This window comes from Oncorhynchus tshawytscha, linkage group LG27 (assembly GCF_018296145.1).
Source record: "Oncorhynchus tshawytscha isolate Ot180627B linkage group LG27, Otsh_v2.0, whole genome shotgun sequence".
Taxonomy (NCBI): domain Eukaryota; kingdom Metazoa; phylum Chordata; class Actinopteri; order Salmoniformes; family Salmonidae; genus Oncorhynchus; species Oncorhynchus tshawytscha.
This window is the reverse complement of record NC_056455.1, coordinates 3,815,877-3,840,290: the sequence shown is the minus strand read 5'-3', so window position 1 is coordinate 3,840,290 and position 24,414 is coordinate 3,815,877. Positions and strand designations below refer to the sequence as shown.

Genomic DNA, 24,414 nt, shown 5'->3' with positions numbered 1-24,414 from the left:
GATGGGGTGTGAGAGAGAGAGAGAGAGGAGGGGGGGATAGATGGGACTATAGGAGGAGGGAGGGACTCTGCTGCAGGTACTGAGGCAGCACACAGAGACGGGATGAGAAGAGCTCTTCACACACACCGAGCTCGGGCTAAGCCTATTGGGATAGGGGGAGGAGAAGGAGGCGGCGCAGCAGCACTCTCTAAATGAAACCAAGGGTGTGTTGCAGCTACCAAGAACTGACCAGGAACTGATGAGCATACTAGCTCACACCTCCGCTGTGCCTCCAAGCACTTTATTACTAAGGTAGGCAACAGTAGCCGAAATGTTGACCGCATCCAACCCTATCCAGTACATCCATACAAACAAGCACGTGCTCCATTGAACCGTAGGCCGTCTCAAATAGGCCTCGCTACTCAACGTCGCTGCTCGCTATTCAACGGAATAAATTGTCGTAGAGCTTGATCAGCAGAAGATCACTTTGACGAACGCCATGCAAAGGGTAGGGAGACAAAGCCCAAGGCTGCTAGGTTCTGAAAGACTGAAAAATGGCAACCTTGATATAGAGCATCCAAATGTCATATTCCATCAACCCTTTGTCTCGCAAAAGGTCAGAGGAGTTCTTGCCAATAAAGCGTTAATCAGACTGATGTCCCAAAGTAATTCTGTCATTCTGAGGAAGGACCTGAAGAATCCGACAAGCAGAGCAAGAGAGGACATGCTGCTTGGCCCGAAATAGAAAATCCACATCCTTTTTTAAATTAATTTTTTATAATAATAATAGAATAATAGAGGTTGATTGACTAATAAAGGGTCCATTTTGTATTAGTTGGTAGCACTGTCCCTGGTTAGCTTATCTATGCTCGTTTTTTAAAAGTTTTTTTTTTACCAAGGTGCATTGGGTAGTCCAATGGGTATACGCTGTGAGTCACATAGGCCTTTATTAGCCTGGGGTGAAGAAATATTATCATAGATGATCACGTTACTATAAAATGCTCCCACTAGACTAGTAAGGCCTAATAAAAACAGAATATCCAAACACAGAAAGAAACCAAGCGAGCGTAACAAGGAGGAGAGAGGCGCAGGTCAACAAGAAATCTAACCCTATGGGTAATGATACACCACAGTTCACAATGGCGGCACTCCTTCCTTTTCTCAGCTCCCAGACACACAAACTGGTCTGTCAGCCACCTTAGCTCGACTGGAGTGTGATGCACAACAGGAAACACATCGCCACACACACGCACACGCATACCCACTTCCTGTATCTGTTAAAGAGCGGGAGGAGAAACTGAGAAGGCGATGCGACATCTGGTTTGTTGAACGAACAAAGCTCGCTTGGTCTCTGCGCCTCTGACTCAAAAACACACTGCCCACATGTCGCACAAAAACACACGGCGACACAAAGTGGCTCACATTGACAGCTCCGGAGTAGTGCACAGAGGGAGCTGCCCTTTAAAACAAGTCACTCTCCTCTCTCTGCTGCAGGCAACAGGATACCTGAGCAGCCAATCTATTCTATTTACACTGAATACCACAGCTACTTCTCACACACAGGCTCTATTATGTACCGTGTATGAGGGAGGCTTCACTTTACTTGGTTAGAACTTTTCTTTCTCCATAACATGTTGCTACAGCATCACACGTTAGCCAGTTCATCCAAACCAGACACTAAACACGCCTAACCTTTCATACACACAAAAGAGAATATGAGCTGTGGTATTTGTGTTACAATAGAGCCGAGACCAGCTACGCTGTTATCTTGTTCCTGATACTGTGACAGATGTTTTACATGTGTGACCTGCTCCCCTCTAGCCGACCCCTCCTCTTGAGCACACACGCCATCTAAGGGTTCTTCAATTCCTTCTCGAGCAGCAGCGGAACTCATTTCACAGTGACATGACCAGGTTTTATAACCACTAACCAGTTCCCCTGCAGCCCCCAGCATCTAACTGTAGACCTAGCAGCTCCTCTTAAAAGGGAGGTAGGGTAGTAACCACATGTTAATATAAGTAGGTGGGGGTGGGGAAACCATCCACAGTCCACACTTCCCTTTAAATTGTCCAGCAGAGGGACATTTGGCCAAACAAATGGCTTAGAGGTCATTTATATGCAGAATGCAGACTCAGGCAAGGTGTTCACCTGCAGCCACAATGAATAAAGCGCTCAACCATGAAGGAACACACACGTTTATTTTGAAAAGAAGCACTGTCCACTAGAAATGCAATCCAGGTTATAACCTCTGAAGGGGAAAGAAACTGGCCAGGTTCGGATTACTTATTTCTAACACATGCAGGTGTGGATGAGACACTGGCACACACACACGCACATAAGCACGCAGGCACAGAGTGATGGGAAGTTCTGCTGATCTTTTCTGCTGATCTTTTCGACTTGTTCAGTCAAAATAACTAATCTTTCGACTCATTTAGTTCATTTGAGTAAGTAATACCCAGAGCACGTGGGACCCCCCTACCGGTGAACGATGAACAGAAAACTCACAAACCTCTTGGTCACAATAAGGGGATTGTTCGAGCTGTAATATGAAACAGACTTGTAAAAGCGTATGCTTAAACAATTAACATTTGTTGATTGCTAGGCATAAAAATAAGAGCATTTCTTGGTACATTTGAAACACGGTCTAATTATGGCCGCAACCAGACGAGTTTGTGAACAACTGTTGGCGGATGCATTGCTTGACTGCCGTGAGGGTGATGGGCACAATATGGTCTGCGAACTGCAGCACCTCAGAGGTTGTTGAGCAGAGGTGGTGTATGTTTTCGTTCTACAAAGCTGTGTCCATTGTAAAATTCAATAATCAATTAATTGAATTCATTCTTGCGCCACCAAAACAATTATCAGTTTTAAACATGTATTTGTTTGTCTGTGCTGCCTGCAGTATTATCTATATTGCCTGTGCGCATATGGGTCTTTCTATAAACTAGGGTACCAGTGAGGATTTAATACGCTGGACAACTTGTTACAACTGTTGATAAGTTATTGGTAATAATCTGCCTTTTTTTTTTTTTTTTACAATTCGGAGTTGATTTAAAACCTGTTCAACCCTTCCTCATGGTTGGCGTCTTGATGGATTTGTCCAGAATTGTGTGACATTAAACATAGATTTTCTGTCCATCCATTTATGGCAGTGTAAGTTGTCGTTATATCATTTATTAAGCTGTTAGACATGGAACTTGTCCAAAATAATTTATGTGATTGAAAAATCAAACCAAAAGAGTCACCTTAAAATAGACACTTAAAACCTAAATAGATACGGTCATTACCGTTTCTCTTCAATAATTATGGATAATACTTGTTTGATGTGCATTTGGTGTCGAGCTGTTTAATTACGCCGTGATAATTTCATATACAGTGGGGCAAAATAATATTTAGTCAGCCACCAATTGTGCAAGTTCTCCCACTTAAAAAGATGAGGCCTGTAATTTTCATAGGTACACTTCAACTATGACAGACAAAATGGAGAAAAAAAAATCCAGAAAATTACATTGTAGAATTTTTAATTAATTAATTTGCAAATTATAGTGGAAAATAAGAATTTGGTCAATAACAAAAGTTTCTCTCAATACTTTGTTATATACCCTTTGTTGGCAATGACAGAGGTCAAATGTTTTCTGTAAGTCTCCAGATTTTTTTTCTAATTTTGTCTGTCATAGTTGAAGTGTACCTATGATGAAAATTACAGAACTCTCTCATCTTTTTAAGTGGGAGAACTTGCACAATTGGTGGCTGACTAAATACTGTTTTGCCCCACTGTGTGTGTGTGTGTGTGTGTGTGTGTGTGTGTGTGTGTGTGTATATATATATATATATATATTTTTTTTACCTTTACCTAGGCAAATAAACAGAGATAGACCATAATGAGTGGGCTGGACATGCAGAGAGGTAAGTTTGGATTGATCTGCCATATAGCACGCATCTGTCTATTTGAGCTGGTCAGTATGTCTAGGTAATCATGTCAAACGTGTTTTTTTCCCCCCTCAAATGTATCGCGTAGTAAAACTGCATAAACTTAATGTCAAGTTAAAGTGTACTGTTAGCTAGCTAACGTTAGCTGGCTGGCTCGCTAGCTAACGTTATGTGTATGCTCTCCACTTTCTGGAGGACAGAGTTTTGAAATCAGTGGAATTCAAGAATGATAGCTAAGAAGATGGAGAAACACCTGTCTGGATTACATCGTCAAAGGGCAACCACGCATGGCATCAGACAGGAGACAGGCGTCCAACCATGACGTATCCTGGTAAGATAGTCTAGCTAGCTACATTTTTAGATATTTAAACATTTCAATTTAGACAGAAACTGGTTCATTTCAAGTGTGCTGTTAGCTAGCTAATGTTAGCTGGCTGGGTCGCTAGCTAAGGTTATTTGTATGATCTTCTTCGTATCTCAGACACATTTACTTGACTAGTCATAACCAGGTTCTATGGCTAGTTTGCTACCTGCAGATTCATGCATGGTAATAACATCATGAGTTGTGATTATGGTCCATTGTTTAGCTAGCTAGCTACAGGTCTTCTACATAACTTCTTATGGCTGCAGGGGCAGTACTGAGTAGCTTGGATGAAAGGTACCCAGAGTAAACGGCCTGCGCCTCAGTCTCAGTTGCAAATATATGCACATTATTTTTTTTCTCCCAAAAAAGGTAGAAATGTCATGTTTTAGGTCATTAAAATGTACTGCGACTGTTGTTTCTCCTAATTGAACTTTTTTTCACTGATTCTCTGTTTGAGAGAACGGGAGGTTTTACCAACATAGCACAGCCCACATGGACATTTAATAATATAGATAACATGGGTGGTGGTGCGCATAATGTCATTAATTTGGAACTGTTTTCCTGTATGTGGGTGGCAGAAATATTCACACACACATCCTATTGTTACACTGTGCACATCCTCTGCATTTATAGCTACCATTTGGAAGAGGGCGTAAAAGAGCCTGGCTGATTTTCTTTTGTGGCTGGACCAATTCCTTTTGGCATGAACCAATTTATCGCGTAAATAAAACATGCCAGTGTTTCTTGACAGCATCTCCCACTTTCGTGAGTTCAAAGTGTATGTAGTTATGAACATTACAGTGTCCTTTAGCAGGTCTATTTTTTAGAAGTTCATCTCGTGTTTTCCCCAATGCCAAATTAAGAGCTTCATCCACACATTGTGGAGAATAGCCTATTGGGGAGGAAGGGGGGTTTTCACACCTAGCTCGGAAATGTGACAATTCTTTAGTAAAGGTTGAATTGTCTATTGTTCAGCTAATAGCCCATCCTGCTACGCTTGTGAAAAACTAATAATAATACTTTTCCCCCTTTCCACTTGTTAAAGATTCCAATTGATAGTGTTTTAGCCACAATCAGCCCCAACCCCAATTAATACCTTTGGGCACAGTCGATAGCGTGCTGGACTTCGGGCTAGAAAGTTGAGGGTACAAAACCTGGAGGCCAGGTCATTTGATGCAGCACTCCATCACTCTCCTTGGTCAAATAGCCCTTACACAGCTTGAAGGTGTGTTTGGGTCATTGTCCTGTTGAAAACAATTGATACTCCCACTAAGCACAAACCAGATGGGATGGCGTATCTCGGAAGAATGCTGTGGTAGCCATGCTGGTTCCGTGTGCCTTGAATTCTAAATAAATCACAGACCATGTCACCAGCAAAGCACCCCCACACCTCCATGATTCACGGTGGGAACCACACATGCGGAGATCATCTGTTCACCTTCTCTGCGTCTCACAAAGACACAGCAGTTGGAACCAAAAATCTCCAATTTGGACTCAGACCAAAGGACAGACTTCCACCCGTCCAATGTTCATTGCTCGTGTTTCTTGGCCCAAGCAAGTCTTTTTATTGGTGTCCTTTAGATGTGGTTTCTTTGCAGAAATTCAACTATGAAGGCCTGATTCACGTAGTTTCCTCTGAACAGTTGATGTTGAGATGTGTCTGTTACATGAACTCTGAAGCATTTATTTGGGCTGCAATTTCTGAGGCTGGTAACTCTAATTAACTTATCCTCTGCAGCAGAGGTAACTCTGGGACTTCCTTTCCTGTAGCGGTCCTTACGAGAGCCAGTTTCATCATAGCGCTTGATGGTATTTGCGACTGCACTTGAAGAACCATTCAAAGTTCTTGAAATTTTCCGGATTGACTGACCTTCACGTCTTAAAGTAATGATGGACTGTTCTTTCTCTTTGCTTATTTGAGCTGTTCTTGCCATAATATGAACTTGGTATTTTACCAATATCTTCTACCATCCATACCTTGTCACAACAACTGATTGGCTCAAACGCATTGAGGAATGAAATTCCACCAATTAATTTTTAACAAGGCACAGCTGTTAATTGAAATGCAATCCAGGTGACTACCTCATGAAGCTGGTCAAATCAAATCAAATTTTATTTGTCACATACACATGGTTAGCAGATGTTAATGCGAGTGTAGCGAAATGCTTGTGCTTCTAGTTCCGACAATGCAGTAATAATCCAACAAGTAATCTAACTAACAATTCCCCCCAAAAACTACTGTCTTATACACAGTGTAAGGGGATAAAGAATATGTACATAAAGATATATGAATGAGTGATGGTACAGAGCAGCTTAGGCAAGATACAGTAGATGGTATCGAGTACAGTATATACATATGAGATGAGTATGTAAACAAAGTGGCATAGTTAAAGTGGCTAGTGATACATGTATTAGATAAGGATGCAGTAGATGATATAGAGTACAGTATATACGTATACATATGAGATGAATACTCAATGTTAGTGGTGGCTGTTTAACAGTCTGATGGCCTTGAGATAGAAGCTGTTTTTCAGTCTCTCGGTCCCAGCTTTGATGCACCTGTACTGACCTCGCCTTCTGGATGATAGCGGGGTGAACAGGCAGTGGCTCGGGTGGTTGTTGTCCTTGATGATCTTTATGGCCTTCCTGTAACATCGGGTGGTGTAGGTGTCCTGGAGGGCAGGTAGTTTGCCCCCGGTGATGCGTTGTGCAGACCTCACTACCCTCTGGAGAGCCTTACGGTAGTGGGCGGAGCAGTTGCCGTACCAGGCGGTGATACAGCCCGCCAGGATGCTCTCGATTGTGCATCTGTAGAAGTTTGAGTGCTTTTGGTGACAAGCCGAATTTCTTCAGCCTCCTGAGGTTGAAGAGGCGCTGCTGCGCCTTCTTCACGATGCGGTCTGTGTGAGTGGACCAATTCAGTTTGTCTGTGATGTGTATGCCGAGGAACTTAAAACTTACTACCCTCTCCACTACTGTTCCATCGATGTGGATAGGGGGGTGTTCCCTCTGCTGTTTCCTGAAGTCCACAATCATCTCCTTAGTTTTGTTGACGTTGAGTGTGAGGTTATTTTCCTGACACCACACTCCGAGGGCCCTCACCTCCTCCCTGTAGGCAGTCTCGTCATTGTTGGTAATCAAGCCTACCACTGTTGTGTCGTCCGCAAACTTGATGATTGAGTTGGAGGCGTGCGTGGCCACGCAGTCGTGGGTGAACAGGGAGTACAGGAGAGGGCTCAGAACGCACCCTTGTGGGGCCCCAGTGTTGAGGATCAGCGGGGTGGAGATGTTGTTGCCTACCCTCACCACCTGGGGGCGGCCCGTCAGGAAGTCCAGTACCCAGTTGCACAGGGCGGGGTCGAGACCCAGGGTTTTTGATGACATGTTTTCCAATCGCCCTGGATTGTAAATAAGACTGATGTCATATCATATAACATTATATAAACTGAGACTCCCCATTTCATTAATTTCAGAAGACAGTCTAAACCTAGTAGCCTACCATGCCCTGAAACCACACATGAACATGACCGTCTGTACCCCATCCATCTTTCAGGGGTATTCTTCCTAGGCTTTAAGTTATGCTGGTTTTCTAAGAGTGCCTCAATCATCTTTGGACGGGAGGCTCAGAGCCAGTTCGGTTCCCTTGACTCCATTGGTGAAAAGCAAACACAGCGGTGAGAGAGACAGATGGTGAAAGAGAGTGAGAAAGAGGGTGAGGGAGAGAGAACGGCTATGCTTCAAATCATTGCAGTCACATCGCCACAGGCAGAGACGTGTGGTGGTTAACTAGTATTTGTATGGTATTTTCCTACTACCGCAGAGTGTGAATGACTCTGGACAGCACTACTGCATACACAGTGTCATCGTGACTGCAAACACACAGTACGGAGGACTTGACCCCCATACCAATTTGAACATTAATAGATTCATGCATTTTTTTAAAAGGGACTACTGCCAGGTAATATTAAAAAGCCTGGTTACCATCTACCATCCTGATGTGTGCCAAATCCCAAGGGCACATCCCAGGAGTATTCATGAGGCCAACTTTATAACAGACTCCCAAAGTGCACACTGGGAAACCCTTGTTTCAAATGTAACAGAGAACAAAGAGATCCGAGGCCAACCTCCCCGGAGAGCAACAAAAATGACTTAATGCCATTGTCTGCCTATGCATTGCTTGCTCTTTGAAGTTTGAGGCTGGTATCTGTATAGCACTTTCTGACAACCGCAGATGTGAAAAGGGCTCTACACATACATGTGATTCCATTTGAGTAAGAATGAGTCTTACAACTACTTCATCATTTTACTCTGTAGCTATTTCTTCCCATTGTCATTGTGTTGTGCAGCCATGCTGTGGGTGTGTTACATAGCAGGTTCCATTTTCAATGAATCATAGGAAACATTAACGAGCCAAGAACAAGAACAAGACATTTCAATGCCACTTCAGGCGTGTCTTGTACTCGTGAAAGGCCGAGGCCCACCGGCTTATTTAAACTAAACTATCTTTCTGGTGGTTGCCCTAGCGAACTATTCAGTCAATGTGCTTGGAATTGTTTTAGTAGAGCCCAATATAAATTCCCAAACCAGTTATATTGATCTATCTGGTAGCAATGGAAGGCACTAGCATCTTGTCCCCTGGCCCTGGGATAGGCCTAAACTTGGTCAGATGCATTGGCACAGCCTTGCAGTAACATCAGTTGAACCATTCAGCTGGGTTGTGTCCATCAGGCACTAAATGGAAGAAGAGGAAGGGACTACCTGGACTTGTCCAATAAACGCTCATGTTCATTTTCTGTTGCAAAACAACAACAAAAATTACGCTGTGCCCTAAATCAACACAACCCCGATGAGGAAAACACTACCATCCAACCTCCACGGCGTTCATTTTTTGTGTGTGTGGGGGGGGTGAACCATATCCAACTTCTACAATAAGCTACATAAAGCCTTCCTGGGAAGGCAGGCGTGTTGTCATTTCAATCCCAACCCATTAATCTAGTGGTGGTGGTGGGTGTCTGCTAATCCAGCATGCTCGTAATCTCCAGACTGATTAAACAGACAGTCTAATGCACCATGTGCTACCCAACACTGCCTTCTTTTTATATCAAGATTTTGTTGTTGTTGGAAACCTTCTGGTTTGATAAGAATGATGAACAACAAGAATGATCTATAATGAAAAAAATGTGGCAAACAGAAGTATTACTGTTGTGGAAAAAAAATCTATTTTGTCGTGTACCCTTGGTTTGGGGCGAGATAACATGGTCATTACAGATAGACCTGTAGTGTGTGAGAGGAACAGATGAGTGCCATTTGAGAAGCCACATTACAGTTGAGCACTGAGCAGCTAGAATCAGTCCGGGTGGTTTTTTTTCCATTCACTGCCCAGGGGTGCAGCTGAACAACAGGACCCAGGATATGGCGACATGTGGTGCGGACTGCAGAGAGGACACGTTGCAAGGAAACATCTAGAAAAGGGCTAACGGAGCCTGGCGTGAGAGACTGATGGACATACCAAGGTGAATGTATCAACACAAGCCAGGGAAAGAAGAGACAAAAGGAAGGCAGAAATAAGAGAGAACAGACGGGACGGACATAAAGACGAGAAGCACCCACGCAAAGAAATCCAAACCAACCCTCTTGCTTCGAGGATCCTGCGAGCTAACTGGCTCGACTGGAAAGCCAACGTACAGGTCAGCAAGCACGGAGGAGCAAGGACGTAGTGGATCCATTTGCAAATGAGCAGCTCGGGTCCTTAAATCACACGAAGGACTCTTGGCACAGCCCTGTGAAGCACACAGAATAATTGAAGGACAGGGCACATAAGACCAAGCCTGTTGTTCCATAGTTTGGCTAGAAGGAGCTTAGTTCCTCTCACGCTAACTAGCCTAATGTAGGCCTAGGCTACAGTTATGTGCCAAACGGCCATGCAATAAATGAAGCCTAGCGAGCATGACAGAATAAACAAACTGCTACAATTATGGTAATAAAACAAGACAGACTGGGAACCAATCAGGACTAAGCTCTCACACACCAGTAACAGAAGGAAGAGGTCGGTAAGTGCTTGAGGGCTTTACTTATTTAAAACCTTGACACACCTCAAAGTCATCTCTCCCAATTTCCTTGCCATTGTTTTGGTGCAGAAGAATATAAAATACAGTTTTGCACTTAAAGCAAATTGGGATGCCAAAAGTATTGATACAAACAGATCTCACACTCAATTTGCATTAGGTCAACATTCACATGCCCCACCGTCACTCAATATATTTCACACCAAGTTTAACATCAGTTGGAGGAAGGATAAGGACCTATTTCTCCATATTGCATTTGAAGGGATTGAAGGAAGAAAGGTATTGCACCGAGACCATGTGAGAATGAGTTGCAACAGCGACACGACAGTACATTAATACATGAGGCTTTGTGGAGATTCTCCTTAAGATGAAGAGGAGCCTGTGAGAGGTGAGCAGACGAGGAAGAGAGAGAGAAAAAAATAAAACACCACAAAAAATATAAACATCCTGTTAGCAAAGGCAGTGGGTATGCATAATGGATGCTTGGCTAGTCTCAGGCTTTGAGACAGACAGCTGCTACTTGGGCTGATAGGAGGCGCTGGTCTCTGGAAGAGGCCAAAAAAAAAATGGATCGGACAGTGAAATGCACCAGAATAGGCCTATCATTATCCTGAGTCAGTGCACTGCAGCACTAAAGCTGAAGGAGGAGAACATCAGAGCCCATTTCCACAAAGCGTCTTAGAGTAGGGAGTGCTGATCAAGGATCAGTTTTGGCTTGTAGATCATAATGAATAAGATTATATGGACAGATCCTAGATAAGCACTGCTACTCAAGACGCTTTGTGGATAGGGGCCCAGAGCCTACTGGGCCATGTTGATCGGACACTTACCTGCACAGGTGAACTGTCCTGCATTTCAAACATGCTCTCCAGGAGCAAGACAGGTTTGCCTGGGGGTGTTTTGACATGGGGAAGGGGTTCACGGGGAGAAGAAAGGTCACCAGAAAGCACATGATTTCAAAGGAACAGTATTTCACAAACACATTGAGCCTATGAATGAGTAGATATGAATCTAAAAACAACTCCTGTTAGGTAGAATTGAAAGCAATAGAAAATGAACACCGGCCACCTGCCAAACAGGGGTATATTTTGGCACTGGCGGGTAAGAATGTCTAACTCAACAGCCATGTTGGCACGTGGTAACACTTTGGACTCCACAGTGTGAGTGCTACATAAAAACAGTCAAGTATGGGCACAAGTGCGAGTTGTGATTTTTGCAAAATAAATGTTGCAGTAGCAGTTTTCAAAGTATTTCTGTCGTTTGGTTTCATATCTGGTAACGCACAAAGAAATCTTAATCCTAACGTTATAGCTATCCCACCTTGCACAGCAACACTGCCTGTCTGGAGCGTTGTGAGCACTGAAAGATTTGTTTATAGAAGCAATGGGCACAGGCATAAAAGTTGGTCTAATTTACTTAAGTCTACCACTTTGTCCTTGTGTTTCTTGGCTATTTACATAGTTTTGTTCACAAGCTCGGTTGCTTTTCAATGTTTGAGTTTGGTCCCACAGCTAACAAAAAGAGACATCGTTGGCCTCTACTAGTGACATTGTCACAGGCACATGTGATGACTTGAGTGGCCCTGTTACCAAGTTACCCTTAAAGGGGCAGCTAAACATTTGTTAAAATACTCCGGTCACAGAATATTAAATCGAGCAATATACCACATTACTTCTTACTTAAGTAATACATTACTTGTTTTAGAAACATTAAGCATGTTCATCTGTTTTTCTTTGTGTAATTATGGTAAAATGGTGGTTTGGTAAACCGCTACACCCCTAGTGTAATTACGTGTGGGTCAGGACAAACACAGCGTGCAGACAGACATACAAGACACATCACACAAATCAAATTCGTCCTCAGGGGGTTGCTCAGAGCTAAAATGACCTTATTGTGGCTGCATCAACACCACCATAGCGACATCAACTGGTCTGGAAAGAACAAGCTTTCCTTACACAAGACACAACCGACATTCAGACACACACACACACAACATGGTGGTACCATCAACGAGCTTGCCAACCTAAACTATGAAAAGCAGGAATAGGTCTGTCTGTCTGGTGAGTTTAAGTGTTTGCAAACATGTTATATCTGTTCATCATATCCACGTCCATAACATTCTATGAGTCATGTACAAGAAAAAAAAAAAGAAAAACAAAGTCCCCCTCCTTCTCTGCAAGAGGAGTGCCCTGTCACTTCTTAAAGGTGCAGGCGCCCCTATTCTCTTCTCCCACACAAACAGCCAGACAAAGACTGTAAAAAACAGCAGCGGTGTCATCATGCTCCCTCGCTCTCTCTCACTATAATCTGCCTGGAAGTAAGCCTATTTGGTCTTACGCAATTCACCATGTGACCGACCAACTGCCTTCATCGTGCCTGAATGTAGGTTATCCCTCATGCCGTCGGTCCGTCTTTAGCTTTAGTTCACAACATTCAAACAAGGCATCTGTGACTCTGACCCAGTCAGGCTCACGTGGAGTCCCAAATGGCTCCTTATCCTCTACATGGTGCACTACCTTTGATCCTAGCCCTACGGGCCCTGGTCCAAAGTAGTGCACTATATAGATTGATGAGAATGCCCATGGGCCACGCACTACACTCAATAACCAGTGGGCCTTGTGGAGCTGGATTCAGAGGAAAGCTGCAGGGCTGACTATAAAAAGATCCAAACATAGTTGAATAACATGTGGGCACTGAGGATCATAAAGAAAAGGCCAATCCAACTGAATTGGAACATTTGGCATAACCAGCAAAAGCTAGCCAGCGCTATTCAAAAAGTTAACATAGGACCAATACTGAATACTTGAGGGTGAAATGTCAATCTACTCCTACATCATTGCATCTGCATGTAAAAAAAAGAGATTGAAACACCATCTATAGGTTCAAATCTACTCTTGCGTTGATCACATTAAGTGACTCATCCAATGGAGTTAACAAGGCAACAGATCAGCAATATCGGACATAAGATAACAACCGCACTGGAATTAACCTAACCTGGGGCCATGCCAGCTTCTTCTGGATATCTCTGCCTTCACTTCTCTGAAAAAGGTGGTTTCTTTCTCTGGTAAATGCCTTAGATCCAGGCTTATCCCTGAAGACATAAAAAAAGTGTGTTTGAAGCAGAGGACAGCACTGCACCGCAGCATCAGAACACAACAGGGGTTTCTTTCACTTTCATTACCCATCACTTCCATCAGGGTGACCTTCCACACAAAGGAGGGTGCAAGCCACATCCTCATGAACACAGGACCAGGAAGATGTAGCGCACACACACGCGCTTGTATGTAACATGAATGGGCCTGGATTGGGCTTACTTTCAGCAGCAGAGAGTGGTAAACTGGAGATGAACCCTGAAACTGGCAGTGTGTTAATGCTAAAACAAGGCTACAGATCCCCAGTGGCTAACAAACCAAGCCTGGATGGAGTCCCTCCCTGTCACACACTCTAGCATCTTTGTATTTTCCACTACTTCAGTCGCTGACTCACTCTCTGCTTTCTCCCCATCCTAAATTCCAATTTAGTAAACATTCCCCCATTCAAAAAAGCCCATTCCACACTGTCTTTATCCAATTCATTTTCTGTTGAGCTGGAAAAAAATACCTAATAAACATTTTGTCCAGGTATTAGGTACTTACAGAGAGATGTGTCGCTGCTCGATGTCCACCCTGGTGAGCTCGTCCTCCTCCACGTCAGTCTCTCCTCCGGAGCTGCTCTCCGTGGCGTCCGAGTCAAAGGCGCTCTCCGTGGACCTCAGGTTGGTGGTTCCGCTGAGGGACAGGCGCTCCAGCTCCGCCGGTACAGAGCCGTCCTTCAGGAATCGCCCAAGCCCCTCCCTCTCCTGCAGGGTGAGAGGGGCGCCCTGGCCTCCTCGTCTCCCGCCAGTTCGGAGTGCATCCAGTGGCCCCAGTGTGCTCTCCAGGAGCCCCCCCAGCTGCTGTTGGACGTGGTGCTCCACCTGCTTGGCCTGAACCACCTGGAGGCGCTTCCTCAGGCGCCGTAGACGCCCCTCAATCTCGCCCTGCCGGCTCTTGCTCTGCTGAGACCGCTCCTTAACGTCCACTCCAAGGCTGCCCATGCCCAGGGAGGTCTGTCGGTCCGTTGGGGAAAGGGATGATGTGTCTGTGGCCAGCGATGGTGGCCGTTCGGAGGGTTTGCTGTCAGGGCAGTCCATGGGGGTGTTGGTGGAGGCTGCGGGGGGTGCTGGCTGTTCAGGGTTTCCGGCAGGGTTGTAGGACAGTCCTGTGGGCTGCTGGTGCTCCCCTCCCCCATTGAGAGGAGAGTTTCCTCTAGAGGCAGCCGTGTTGGGTTGGGGCACCGGGGAGTCCAGTCCATGTCCAGCAGGAGGCCTGTTATTACCTCCATTGACCGTTGTCATACTGTCCCGGTCCGGCCCGTTTTTGGCAAACTTCTTAGCCACGCCGTTGACTGGTGGCGGTGGGCTTGACAGGGCAGGGGGAACACCTCCTCTGCTGTTACTCATGATGCTCTTGAGCTGCTCCTCTGAGAGCTCCAGTGTCTTGTGTTTCCTGGGCAGGAAGCTGGGCAGAAGGCCGTGTTTCTGCAGCAGGACGCCTTGCAGCTTCAGTGACTCCTTGGTAGAGGGAACGGACGTCACGTCTGAGCACAGGTACGACGCCACCAGCGGCTGTAGTTTCCCAAGAGGTGTGGAAGAAGCCTCGTTGCTTCGCGTCAACTCCTCCTTCCCCTTACCTGTGATGGACCCCCCGTGGGGACCGCGCTCTTCAGAGGCCTTGCGCTTGACAGCACCGTTGCTGGAGACGAGGATGTGACTGGTGCCGCCGTTGCTCTCCACGCCGCTCGGGGAGAGGTTGGAGGAGGGCGGAGCCAGTTTGAAGCGGATGCGGTGAGCTTCGGCCGGCGCGTCGGTTAGAGCGGGCGCCATCGCAGCCATGCAGCACAGGGGGGGAGGGGGGGCGGGCGAGGGGGCCTCTCCCGGTGCCGAGGCCAGCTGCACACCACCCACCTACTGCCTCGCCAGAGGACAGCCTAGGAGAGGGAGGAAGTCAGAGAGAGGGAGAAAGAGAAAGAGGGGTAGAGAGAGTTTGTGTCGGAGATTTACATTAACACAGCACAACATCTGTGCGTTCAACCTTGACAAATCATCATTCACGGTCATCCAAACCAGTCTTACACCACACCAAGATTATTCTGTGTGATGCCTCAAATTTGCCTATAGTAGTCATAATGATCTGGCCCCAATACCACATTACTACTCTGCAAGAAAACCGGTTGCTGAAGCTTTGAATACATATGAACACATATGAATGTTTCTGGAGCATAGAGGAGCAGGTGCGTAGATGAAACCATAGCTGGAGGATAGAGAGTGAAGTGGGGGGGGCATTTACCAGCAGAACTACATTGAGAGGAGCTATGCAGCTTAATTTATGTCTGCATGGGACACAAGAGGCAACAGCTGATCTCACCAAATGTAGGTCAGAGCCCTAGCTGGAGCGAAGGCCTACTGAAACGCATCCAGACAAGGGGGATTCCAGCAGCCAAGCAGTAGACTAATGGTGGGGGGGGGCGTGTGATGGTAATGTACCCTACCAGGGGTCACATCTGTATTTTCAAAGTAGGGGCTTTTAAGACCCTGTAGCAACGCTAAGCTCACCGTTTCAATGTGCAATTTGGTTAAATGTTTGGCAGGCTGCCTGGCTGATGTAATTCAAGAACAAGGGAGGGTACAGACTGAGAAGGCAGGTAAATCCTAATGGTGGAAGGAAAAATATGTAGGTGGCTGGTTAGCTTCACAAGTGCAAATTCTTCTTACATAACTGCTCAATAGAAAAATCTAATATTGCTAAGAAATGTTCAGTCATGAATACAAACAGGCCAGGCTGACAAGACGCTACATGAAATCACTATTCATTTTCTGAGAAGTAAACTAAGAGGGAGCGAGAGAGAGCAGATTGGTGTGTTATTATGCTCTGAAAGGGTGCCGTGCTGTAAAACTGCAGATACGAAGGGTGTGGTGATGGATGACACAGGTGTTGGGTTACATTGTGCAGCTGCATAATAGGATAGGCTACATGCTCCATCATTTCCTATTAGATTAGGGCTAGGCTTAAAAATCACAAAAAAGGCAGTGTTGTGTTCAGCTTCATTACATTTGTCAACAAAGAATGCAATAATGTAAAGAAATGCAATAATGTAGAGAATCACGTAGGCTTGTCTTATGCAATCGTGTAGCCTACGTCTTCATTACAAGGCAAAAACAATGTCCCCATGTTTCATCTTCAAGCTAAATGCAAAGCATTTGCTGGGCTATCGACCCAGTACATCAAAAACCAGACATTCAAACTATTCCTACTTCCTAGATGTTAAATTCCTTTTTCCAATTTGACTCAAAACATATATGTTGCAATAGTGATCGTTTCTCAACGGGGGGGGTTTCTTAACAGTCACAAGTAAATGAGGAAATATTGACCCATCGATGTGTCGCTGAGCAGCTGCAATATTTTAAGCAACAGCGCGAGCAAGCAGAAAGGCAAGAAGTTCCCAAAAAGAAACTGAAAATGCAAATGGCAACACCTTCAAAATAAGGCCAGCTGCTAAGAACTGACGAGGGGGGGAGGGACGTGTCATATTCATCCTAATCTTGTGATAATGTTTTACTCAAAATGCCTTGCGTGTGACAGCCATGGATAGGCTGGGACAAGCTGGGACGAGGAGCTGCTGCAGTAGGGGGGTGGGGAGGTGTGAGGAAGCAAGTTCTTCCCCCTCTGGCCAACCACATCTTATTGACAGCAAAACACTGACAATCAAGCGAAGCTGAATGACAGTCAGTGCAACCAATCAGACATTTCTGCACGATTGGTAGGTGGGGAATGTTGAACAGCAATGCAGATCAGGGCATATCTCCTCACAAAATTGGGGGAAAATGTAAGGGAGAGAAAGAGTAAAAGAGGGGGACGGGAAGGCCCGAGTCATTTGAGTTTATCGAAAGCCATTTCTGGAAGCACTTTTCAGAAATGCTCTTTGGTGAGTTGTTTTCCTAAGGCTGTTCCCCCATGTTGCTGGTTGAGTGGGGAGACGGCTTAAGTAGTGAACAGATTCTAGAACATTCTGGAGGTGTATGTTTACCTGACATGCATGAGAGGTCAACTTAACCGTGCTAATCTGAACCCATCATCTGTGCTGCTGATACCATATGTTGAGGGTCAGGTGGGGATGGAAGGCCCCACTTTAACCTTTTTGGGATAGGGGGCAGCATTTTCACTTTTGGATGAATAGCGTGCCCAGAGTGAACGGCCTCCTACTCTGTCCCAGATGCTAATACAGTGGGGCAAAAAAGTATTTAGTCTTTTGCGCAAGTTCTCCCACTTAAAAAGATGAGGCCTGTAATTTTCATCATAGGTACACTATGACAGACAAAATGAGGGAAAAAAAATCCAGAAAATCACATTGTAAAATGTTTTATGAATTTATTTGCAACTTGCACAATTGGTGGCTGATTAAATACTTTCCCCCCCACTGTATATGCACATTATTAGTAGTATTGGATAGAAAACACTCTGACGTTTCTAAAACTGTTTGAATTATGTCTGTGAGTGTAACAGAACTCCTGAGAAAAATCCAACCAGGAAGTGGGAAATCTGAAGTTTGTAGTTTTTCAACTCAGCCCCCATTGAAGATACAGGGTGATATTAGTTATGTTTCACTTCCCAAGGCTTACACTAGATGTCAACAGTATTTAGAACCTGTTTTGAGGATTCTACTCTAAAGGAGGGGCTCATAAGGGCTCTTTGAGTGAGTGGTCTGGCAGAATGCCACAGCCTCGGTCTGGCGCGCTCACGCGAAAGGTAGCTACGTTCCACTTCATTTGTACAGACGAAGGAATTGTCCGGTTGGAAGATTAATTAAGTTTTATGTTAAAAACATCCTGAAGATTGATTCCAAAGTTAGGTTGGCATGTTTCTACAGGCTGTAACGGAACTTTTGGTCCGACGTTCGGCGCGACCTGAATGCGCTTTTGGATTTGTTTACCAAACGCCCTAACAAAAGAAGATATTTGGACATAACTGATGAACATTATCGAACAAATCAAAACATTTATGGTGTAACTGGGATTCCTGGGAGTGCATTCTGATGAAGATCATCAAAGGTAAGTGAATATTTAAAATGGTATTTCTGAGTAATGTTGACTGCCCAGTATCTTTTTGGCTGCTTTGTTGTCAAAAGGCTGTACTCAGATTATTGCATGGTTTGCTTTCTCCGTAAAGTTTTTTAAAATAAATCTGACACAGCGGTTGCATTAAGGAGAAGTTTATCTAAAAGTTCCATGTATAATAGTCGTATCTTTATCAATGTTTATTATGAGTATTTCTGTAATATCACCGCATGTTTTAGAACTACTGAATGTAACGCGCCAATGTAAACTCAGTTTTTTTTTAAAATATGAACTTTATCAAACAAAACATACATGTAGTATGTAAAATGAAGTCCTATGAGTGTCATCTGATGAAGATCATCAAAGGTTAGTGATTCATTTTCTCTCTATTTCTGCTTTTTGTGACTCCTCTTTGGCTGGGAAAAATGGCTGTGTTTTTCTGTGACTTGGTGGTGACCTAACATAATCGTTTGTGGTGCTTTAATCCTTTTTATATTCAGACACTGTGGCTGGATTAACGAGAATGGTATCTTTAAAATGGTGTAAAATACTTGTATGCTTGAGGAATTTTAATTATGAGTTGTTTTCAATATGGCGCCCTGCACTTTCACTGGCTGTTGCGGGGGGGTTCCGCTAGCTCGCGGAACGAGATTAAAAGGGGGGATGGAGTCACTCCAGTTGTGGACAGGGCCCCAGGTGTTTATTTTTGTATGGCCACCCACACACACACTAGTGGTGCACGGGTCACCCGCACCAGCCGGCAATTGCTAACCCATCCGCAACCGCCCAATTATACGTGACAAGTGAAAATCTGAGGCCTGTGGACTAGTGGGGTGCAGGATTTAGATATGTTTCTGCTTATAATTTCCAACATTTTGGTAGGCCATGTTAGTCAGCTTGTCTATAATTAGATACATATAGTTTCTCTTCTGTCATTACACAGTATGTTGCCCTAGAATACTAAATAAACCATTGCTTACCAGAATATCATAAATCGATAGAGTGAATGCTTCAATCTAGTTAACGTCGGTAAAGTTCTCCGTCATCTCTGATTCTTCCACGGAGCAAAACCGTTTAGGGACCAGTGAGAAAATTAAAATCCAAATGACATCAGTTTGACCGATTGTAAGGAAACAGAAAGCTGTGAAAACAACATGTTTCTGATAAGATTTCAGTTCCTTTTGGATTTTGTAGTTGAAATACTATCAGCTTTATGATGCTGATAAACATAGAGACCGTCTGTAAAGGTGCTAACAGCACATTTTCATTCTCTTAAGATGCTGAATAAAAGAAATCATTTCTCCACTCCTGTTCCCAAGTCAAAATGTAGCCTACATTTGGTGTTTTATTTTACTGCAAGAAATGCCTTATTATGCAGGAATTAATATTAAAGACTATGTGAGAGGTTATAGAGCAACAGTTGGTGTGCAGATTTCAGTTTCCATTTATCCCATCTGAACAGTAGGCTACAACTCCCTTGTCGTGCCATAGGCCTATTTGAAGTCCCTGTCTTGTGCCTGTTGAATTTGTATAGCACCTCACAATCACCACATACCCAAATCGTTCCCAGACATTACATTTCTGCCCCCCCCTCTCTTATTTTCAACTCTCCATTTCACAGCTTCAATGTAGCCTATAGATATAAATTGCACAAGAATAATGCATTTATGGACTTATGGTATTGTTTTCTCTTTATTCAACCCGCCAGCCATCCACCTTGCCCTTCCTCCACACAACATTACATGACCATAAACACGACCGAGCCACAGATGTAATAGCGGGGACTGCGGGTTATGAGTCAACCCAAGCATCTCTTTAAAGAGGAGTGTTACTGTAGCTTGGCATTTAGTCACGTCACACTAGAACCATGCAGCTGTGTCAAATATCAACTGAGACAATAGCCAGAGCCCAGAGCCAATGAAATAGGTGAAGGAAATGATAGAAGATGTTTAATACACGCATGATTACCAAACACACACACTTTCTCTCTCTCTCTCTCTCTCTCTCTCTCTCTGGGGATGGGCACGGCTAATCAAATATCCGGATATCCGTACGGACGGTTCGTATTCGAACAATTGAGAGTATTCCATTTTTGGAGATCATTTTTAGGCCTATTTTAATAATGAAAAAGCTTCATCTAAATGATATTGTCCATGTTACATTGTTACACACAAGGACATACTATGACATTTGAAATGCTTAATCGAATAAAACAAAACTTTATAATGTAGTGTTTACTTAAGGCTCTTTGAGCTACTGCTGCTTCAGACGCAACGTGGTGTTGACAGTCATTGTTTACAGTTGTGCACTGTAAATGTAGCCGACAGTTCTGAGGACTCACAAAGTAATTGCTTTATTTTCAAGCTCATTTTCACTCTTATGGGCTATGGGTTGCATTTTACATGAAAAGGTATTTTTATTATCATAGTGCATGAAGCCTTATGGTCAGCCCTGACAACGGTATGCTATTTTCCCAACTTCAAATAGCAATTAGCCTACAGGCACGCACACCAATGGTGAGTCCTCAAGACCTGCTGGCAGATCAATACAAAAAAATAAAATACAACCAAAAAGAACATCAGACTTCTCTTTCACCTTTGTTGTTAGCCTAGGCTACTCTTAGCCAAAAAACGTGCTGCTATAGCACCCTGGAAACACCTGCGCACTGTCTGAGACATATTTATTACATTATGTTGCAAAACATTTCCTAGATGGAAACAAACGTAACGAAGCGGGAAGGGACCTAGCCGAATTTATCCAATAGAAACTCTTGTTTTGGCTAATTATTAGCTTATGATTACACCTCAGCTGTTTGCATCATTGTGATTGGTCAATTTTTTATATTGTGAATATCAAGGAAAATAAATATTGATAGTATTTGAACAGTGAATTAAATCTCCTGCACAAGTCACCCACAAAATTCAAATCAGTGCAGCCTGCTCTTTCTCTTCGCTAATGATGCGAGTGTGTGTTCAGTCTGCCTGTTGCATGTAGAACATCCTAGCCTATTTAATGACGATAGGCCCTGTTTTACTAAAGTTACGAGGCAAGAAATTGCGAAATACAGCACACCATTGCGAGATACAACTTTGATTGCCGATAGATAGAAACAGAACCCTGCACTATGCCTATCTAAACAGTGCCCCTCCCCTCTCTCACAGTCCCTTGCTAGTTCACTTGTGTTCGTTTGTGTTCTCAGAAGTACAAGTAATCAGTCTCCTCCATTCAAAAAATACAAAATCTTAGGAGTCAATTCCACTGAATGTCTTGGTAAGTCACTGTATTTAACTAACTTTGAGGTACTTTTTTTTTTTTTTTTTTTTAGGAGAGAGCGGTCTGCACAGGCAGCTCAAAATGATTTGATTGACAGTTCTGGTTGTCTAGAGATAGACATGAATTCCTCTTCAGAAGAGGCATTACTTTACAGACAAGTAAAATGCCCTTCGTGTCGGCATTTAAAAAGCTGTAGTGCAACCTTACAAACAAACACGCCGCAGAGCTATCAAGTGTATATGTATAAAAACCTGAGGTAGACATCATTTCATTGCCCGACCCTAGCGGTCAAACATATGCAGTGCTTGACTTGGACTGGAATAGGTGCCAGTACTGTTTATATTTAGGTACAGGAACACCACAATACTCTTGAGATAATATTCTTTAAAAGGTTTTTTTCTTTAAAAAAATAATAATTAATAACTGACCTGCCTAGTTAAATAAAGGTAAGAACACATTCTTATACTCAATGACGGCCTAGGAACGGTGGGTTAACTGCCTTGTTCAGGGGCAGAATGACAGATTTACACCATGTCAGCTCGGGGGATCTAATCTTCCAATCTTACAGTTAACTCGTCCAACGCAATAACGACCTGCCTCTCTCTCGTTGCACTCCACAAGGAGTGTTACGTGAATGCAGTTAGCCAAGGTAAGTTGCTAGCTAGCATTAAACTTATCTTACAAAAAACAATCAATCATAATCACTAGTTAACAACACATGGTTGATGATATTACTAGATATTATCTAGCGTGTACTGCGTTGCATATAATCTGACTGAGCATACAAGTATCTAACTGAGCGGTGGTAGGCAGAAGCAGGCGGGTAAACATTAATTCAAACAGCACTTTCGTGAGTTTTGCCAGCAGCTCTTCGTTGTGTGTCAAGCATTGCACTGTTTATGACTTCAAGCCTATCAACTCCTGAGATGAGGCTGGTGTAACCGAAGTGAAATGGCTGGCTAGTTAGCGCGCGCTAATAGTGTTTCAAACATCACTCGCTCTGAGCCTTCTAGTAGTTGTTCCCCTAGCTCTGCATGGGTAAAGCTGCTTCGATGGTGGCTGTTGTCGTTGTGTTGCTGGTTCGAGCCCAGGGAAGAGCGAGGAGAGGGACGGAAGCTATACTGATACACTGGCAATACTAAAGTGCCTATAAGAACATCCAATAGTCAAAGGTTAATGAAATACAAATGGTATAGAGGGAAATAGACCTATAATTCCAATAATAACTACAACCTAAAACTTCTTACCTGGGAGAAGTTTTAAATTTAAAAATAATAATAAATTGGTATCGGCTTTTTTGGTCCTCCAATAATTGGTATCGGCGTTGAGAAAAATCATAATCGGTCGACCTCTAGTTGAAACATTAAGCAAAATATTAAATTTGTCACATCGCTAGTCAGATCCTTGCTCTGTAAAGTGGTTCCTTCTAAATATGTCCAGGCACACAAACTCAAGAAACATTTACAGTGAAACTCAAAGGATATGCACCGACTGGCACCCTATTTCCTAATGGGTCCTGGTCAAAAGCAGTGCACTGTATAGGGAGTAGGGTACCATTTGGGACCCAGACACAGCCTGTCTGCCTAAAGGAGAAGCTGTGTGTAGGGAGGAGCTAACCCAGCCTCCTGCTAGTAGCACATTACTAATACAGCAGCCAGGTTCAATCTCAGTTCACCAAACCTCAATTAAATAATCCACTACAGTAGAAAACAAGTAGGCTACGGTACAACCCCTCCCTGTTCAATGTATGTGTTCACAATTCCCTAGTAAACGGACGGACGGGGGTGAATGACAGTTTGATTCAGATGCAAATATGGCCCGAGTTACATAGGACAAACCAGATTCATTTTAGCCTAAAACTGTGTGACAAGAACAGCTTGGTACGTAGTCTACCAGAGCTGCCAGTTACCTCTTGTATCAGCTACTGCAGCACAGGGTTTCTTAATGGGTGCTTTCCCAAGTGTCTCTACATAGAAAAGCCTTTCATCAACTTAAGCCTTTGAGAGGCAGCAGGGAGGGACAGAAATTAGGGAGTTAGGCTGTCTGGGGAAGTCCCGTCCTACACTCTCCAAACGAGGTTATAGTTTGGATGTAATCATGATGGAAAGTGAACACCATTTTAAAATAATTGTACGTTGACCAACCTTGACACACACGCACGTGCGAGCGAGCACGCCCACGCGTACGTACACTGAAACAACTTCGCTCAGCTATCGCTCAGCGTCACACTCATAATAACCCAGGAGAGTAAAGATCCAGTGAGGGTTTGGAATGTAAGGTGACCTCCCTTGGGCTGTTGTGTCAGAAAGTGAGATCAGACTGTGGCAATGACTCAGCACTACCTCACTCTACACAAGGCACCAAGTAGACTACAGAGAACATTCTGGAGGATGTTTGATGCAGCCAGGGTCAAAAGTAATGCACTATGGCCTATACTACAGACACAGGGTTCCAGTTCAGACGTAGACCAGGGTTAGGGAGGAGGAACAGAGCAGTCATACACCACTGATTCCAGACACCTCTAGAATGTTTATTCACAAGATCATGTCATAGAGCAGGAGAGAGAGAAACCACGAAACATTCATAGCACACATTTACTCGTGACTTAGGCTACTTCCTTTGCATACAGTATAGCATGTTTTTAAACCTCTGGTCATTTCCATGTAAAAAAA

The 24,414-nt window shown here is 43.9% G+C and overlaps 1 protein-coding gene across 4 annotated transcripts in view; it reads right to left on the bottom strand.

The window, feature by feature from the left end:
* LOC112225896 (KAT8 regulatory NSL complex subunit 1) overlaps positions 1-24,414 on the bottom strand; it is a 72,168-nt gene that overhangs the window by 30,561 nt on the left and 17,193 nt on the right. For all 4 annotated transcript variants that reach the window (XM_024390015.2, XM_024390018.2, XM_024390019.2 and 1 more), the window contains exon 2: positions 13,974-15,345. In XM_024390015.2, the coding sequence (XP_024245783.2) occupies positions 13,974-15,250 (1,277 nt within the window). In that variant the 5' untranslated portion in view covers positions 15,251-15,345. The remainder of the gene's footprint in view (positions 1-13,973; positions 15,346-24,414) is intronic.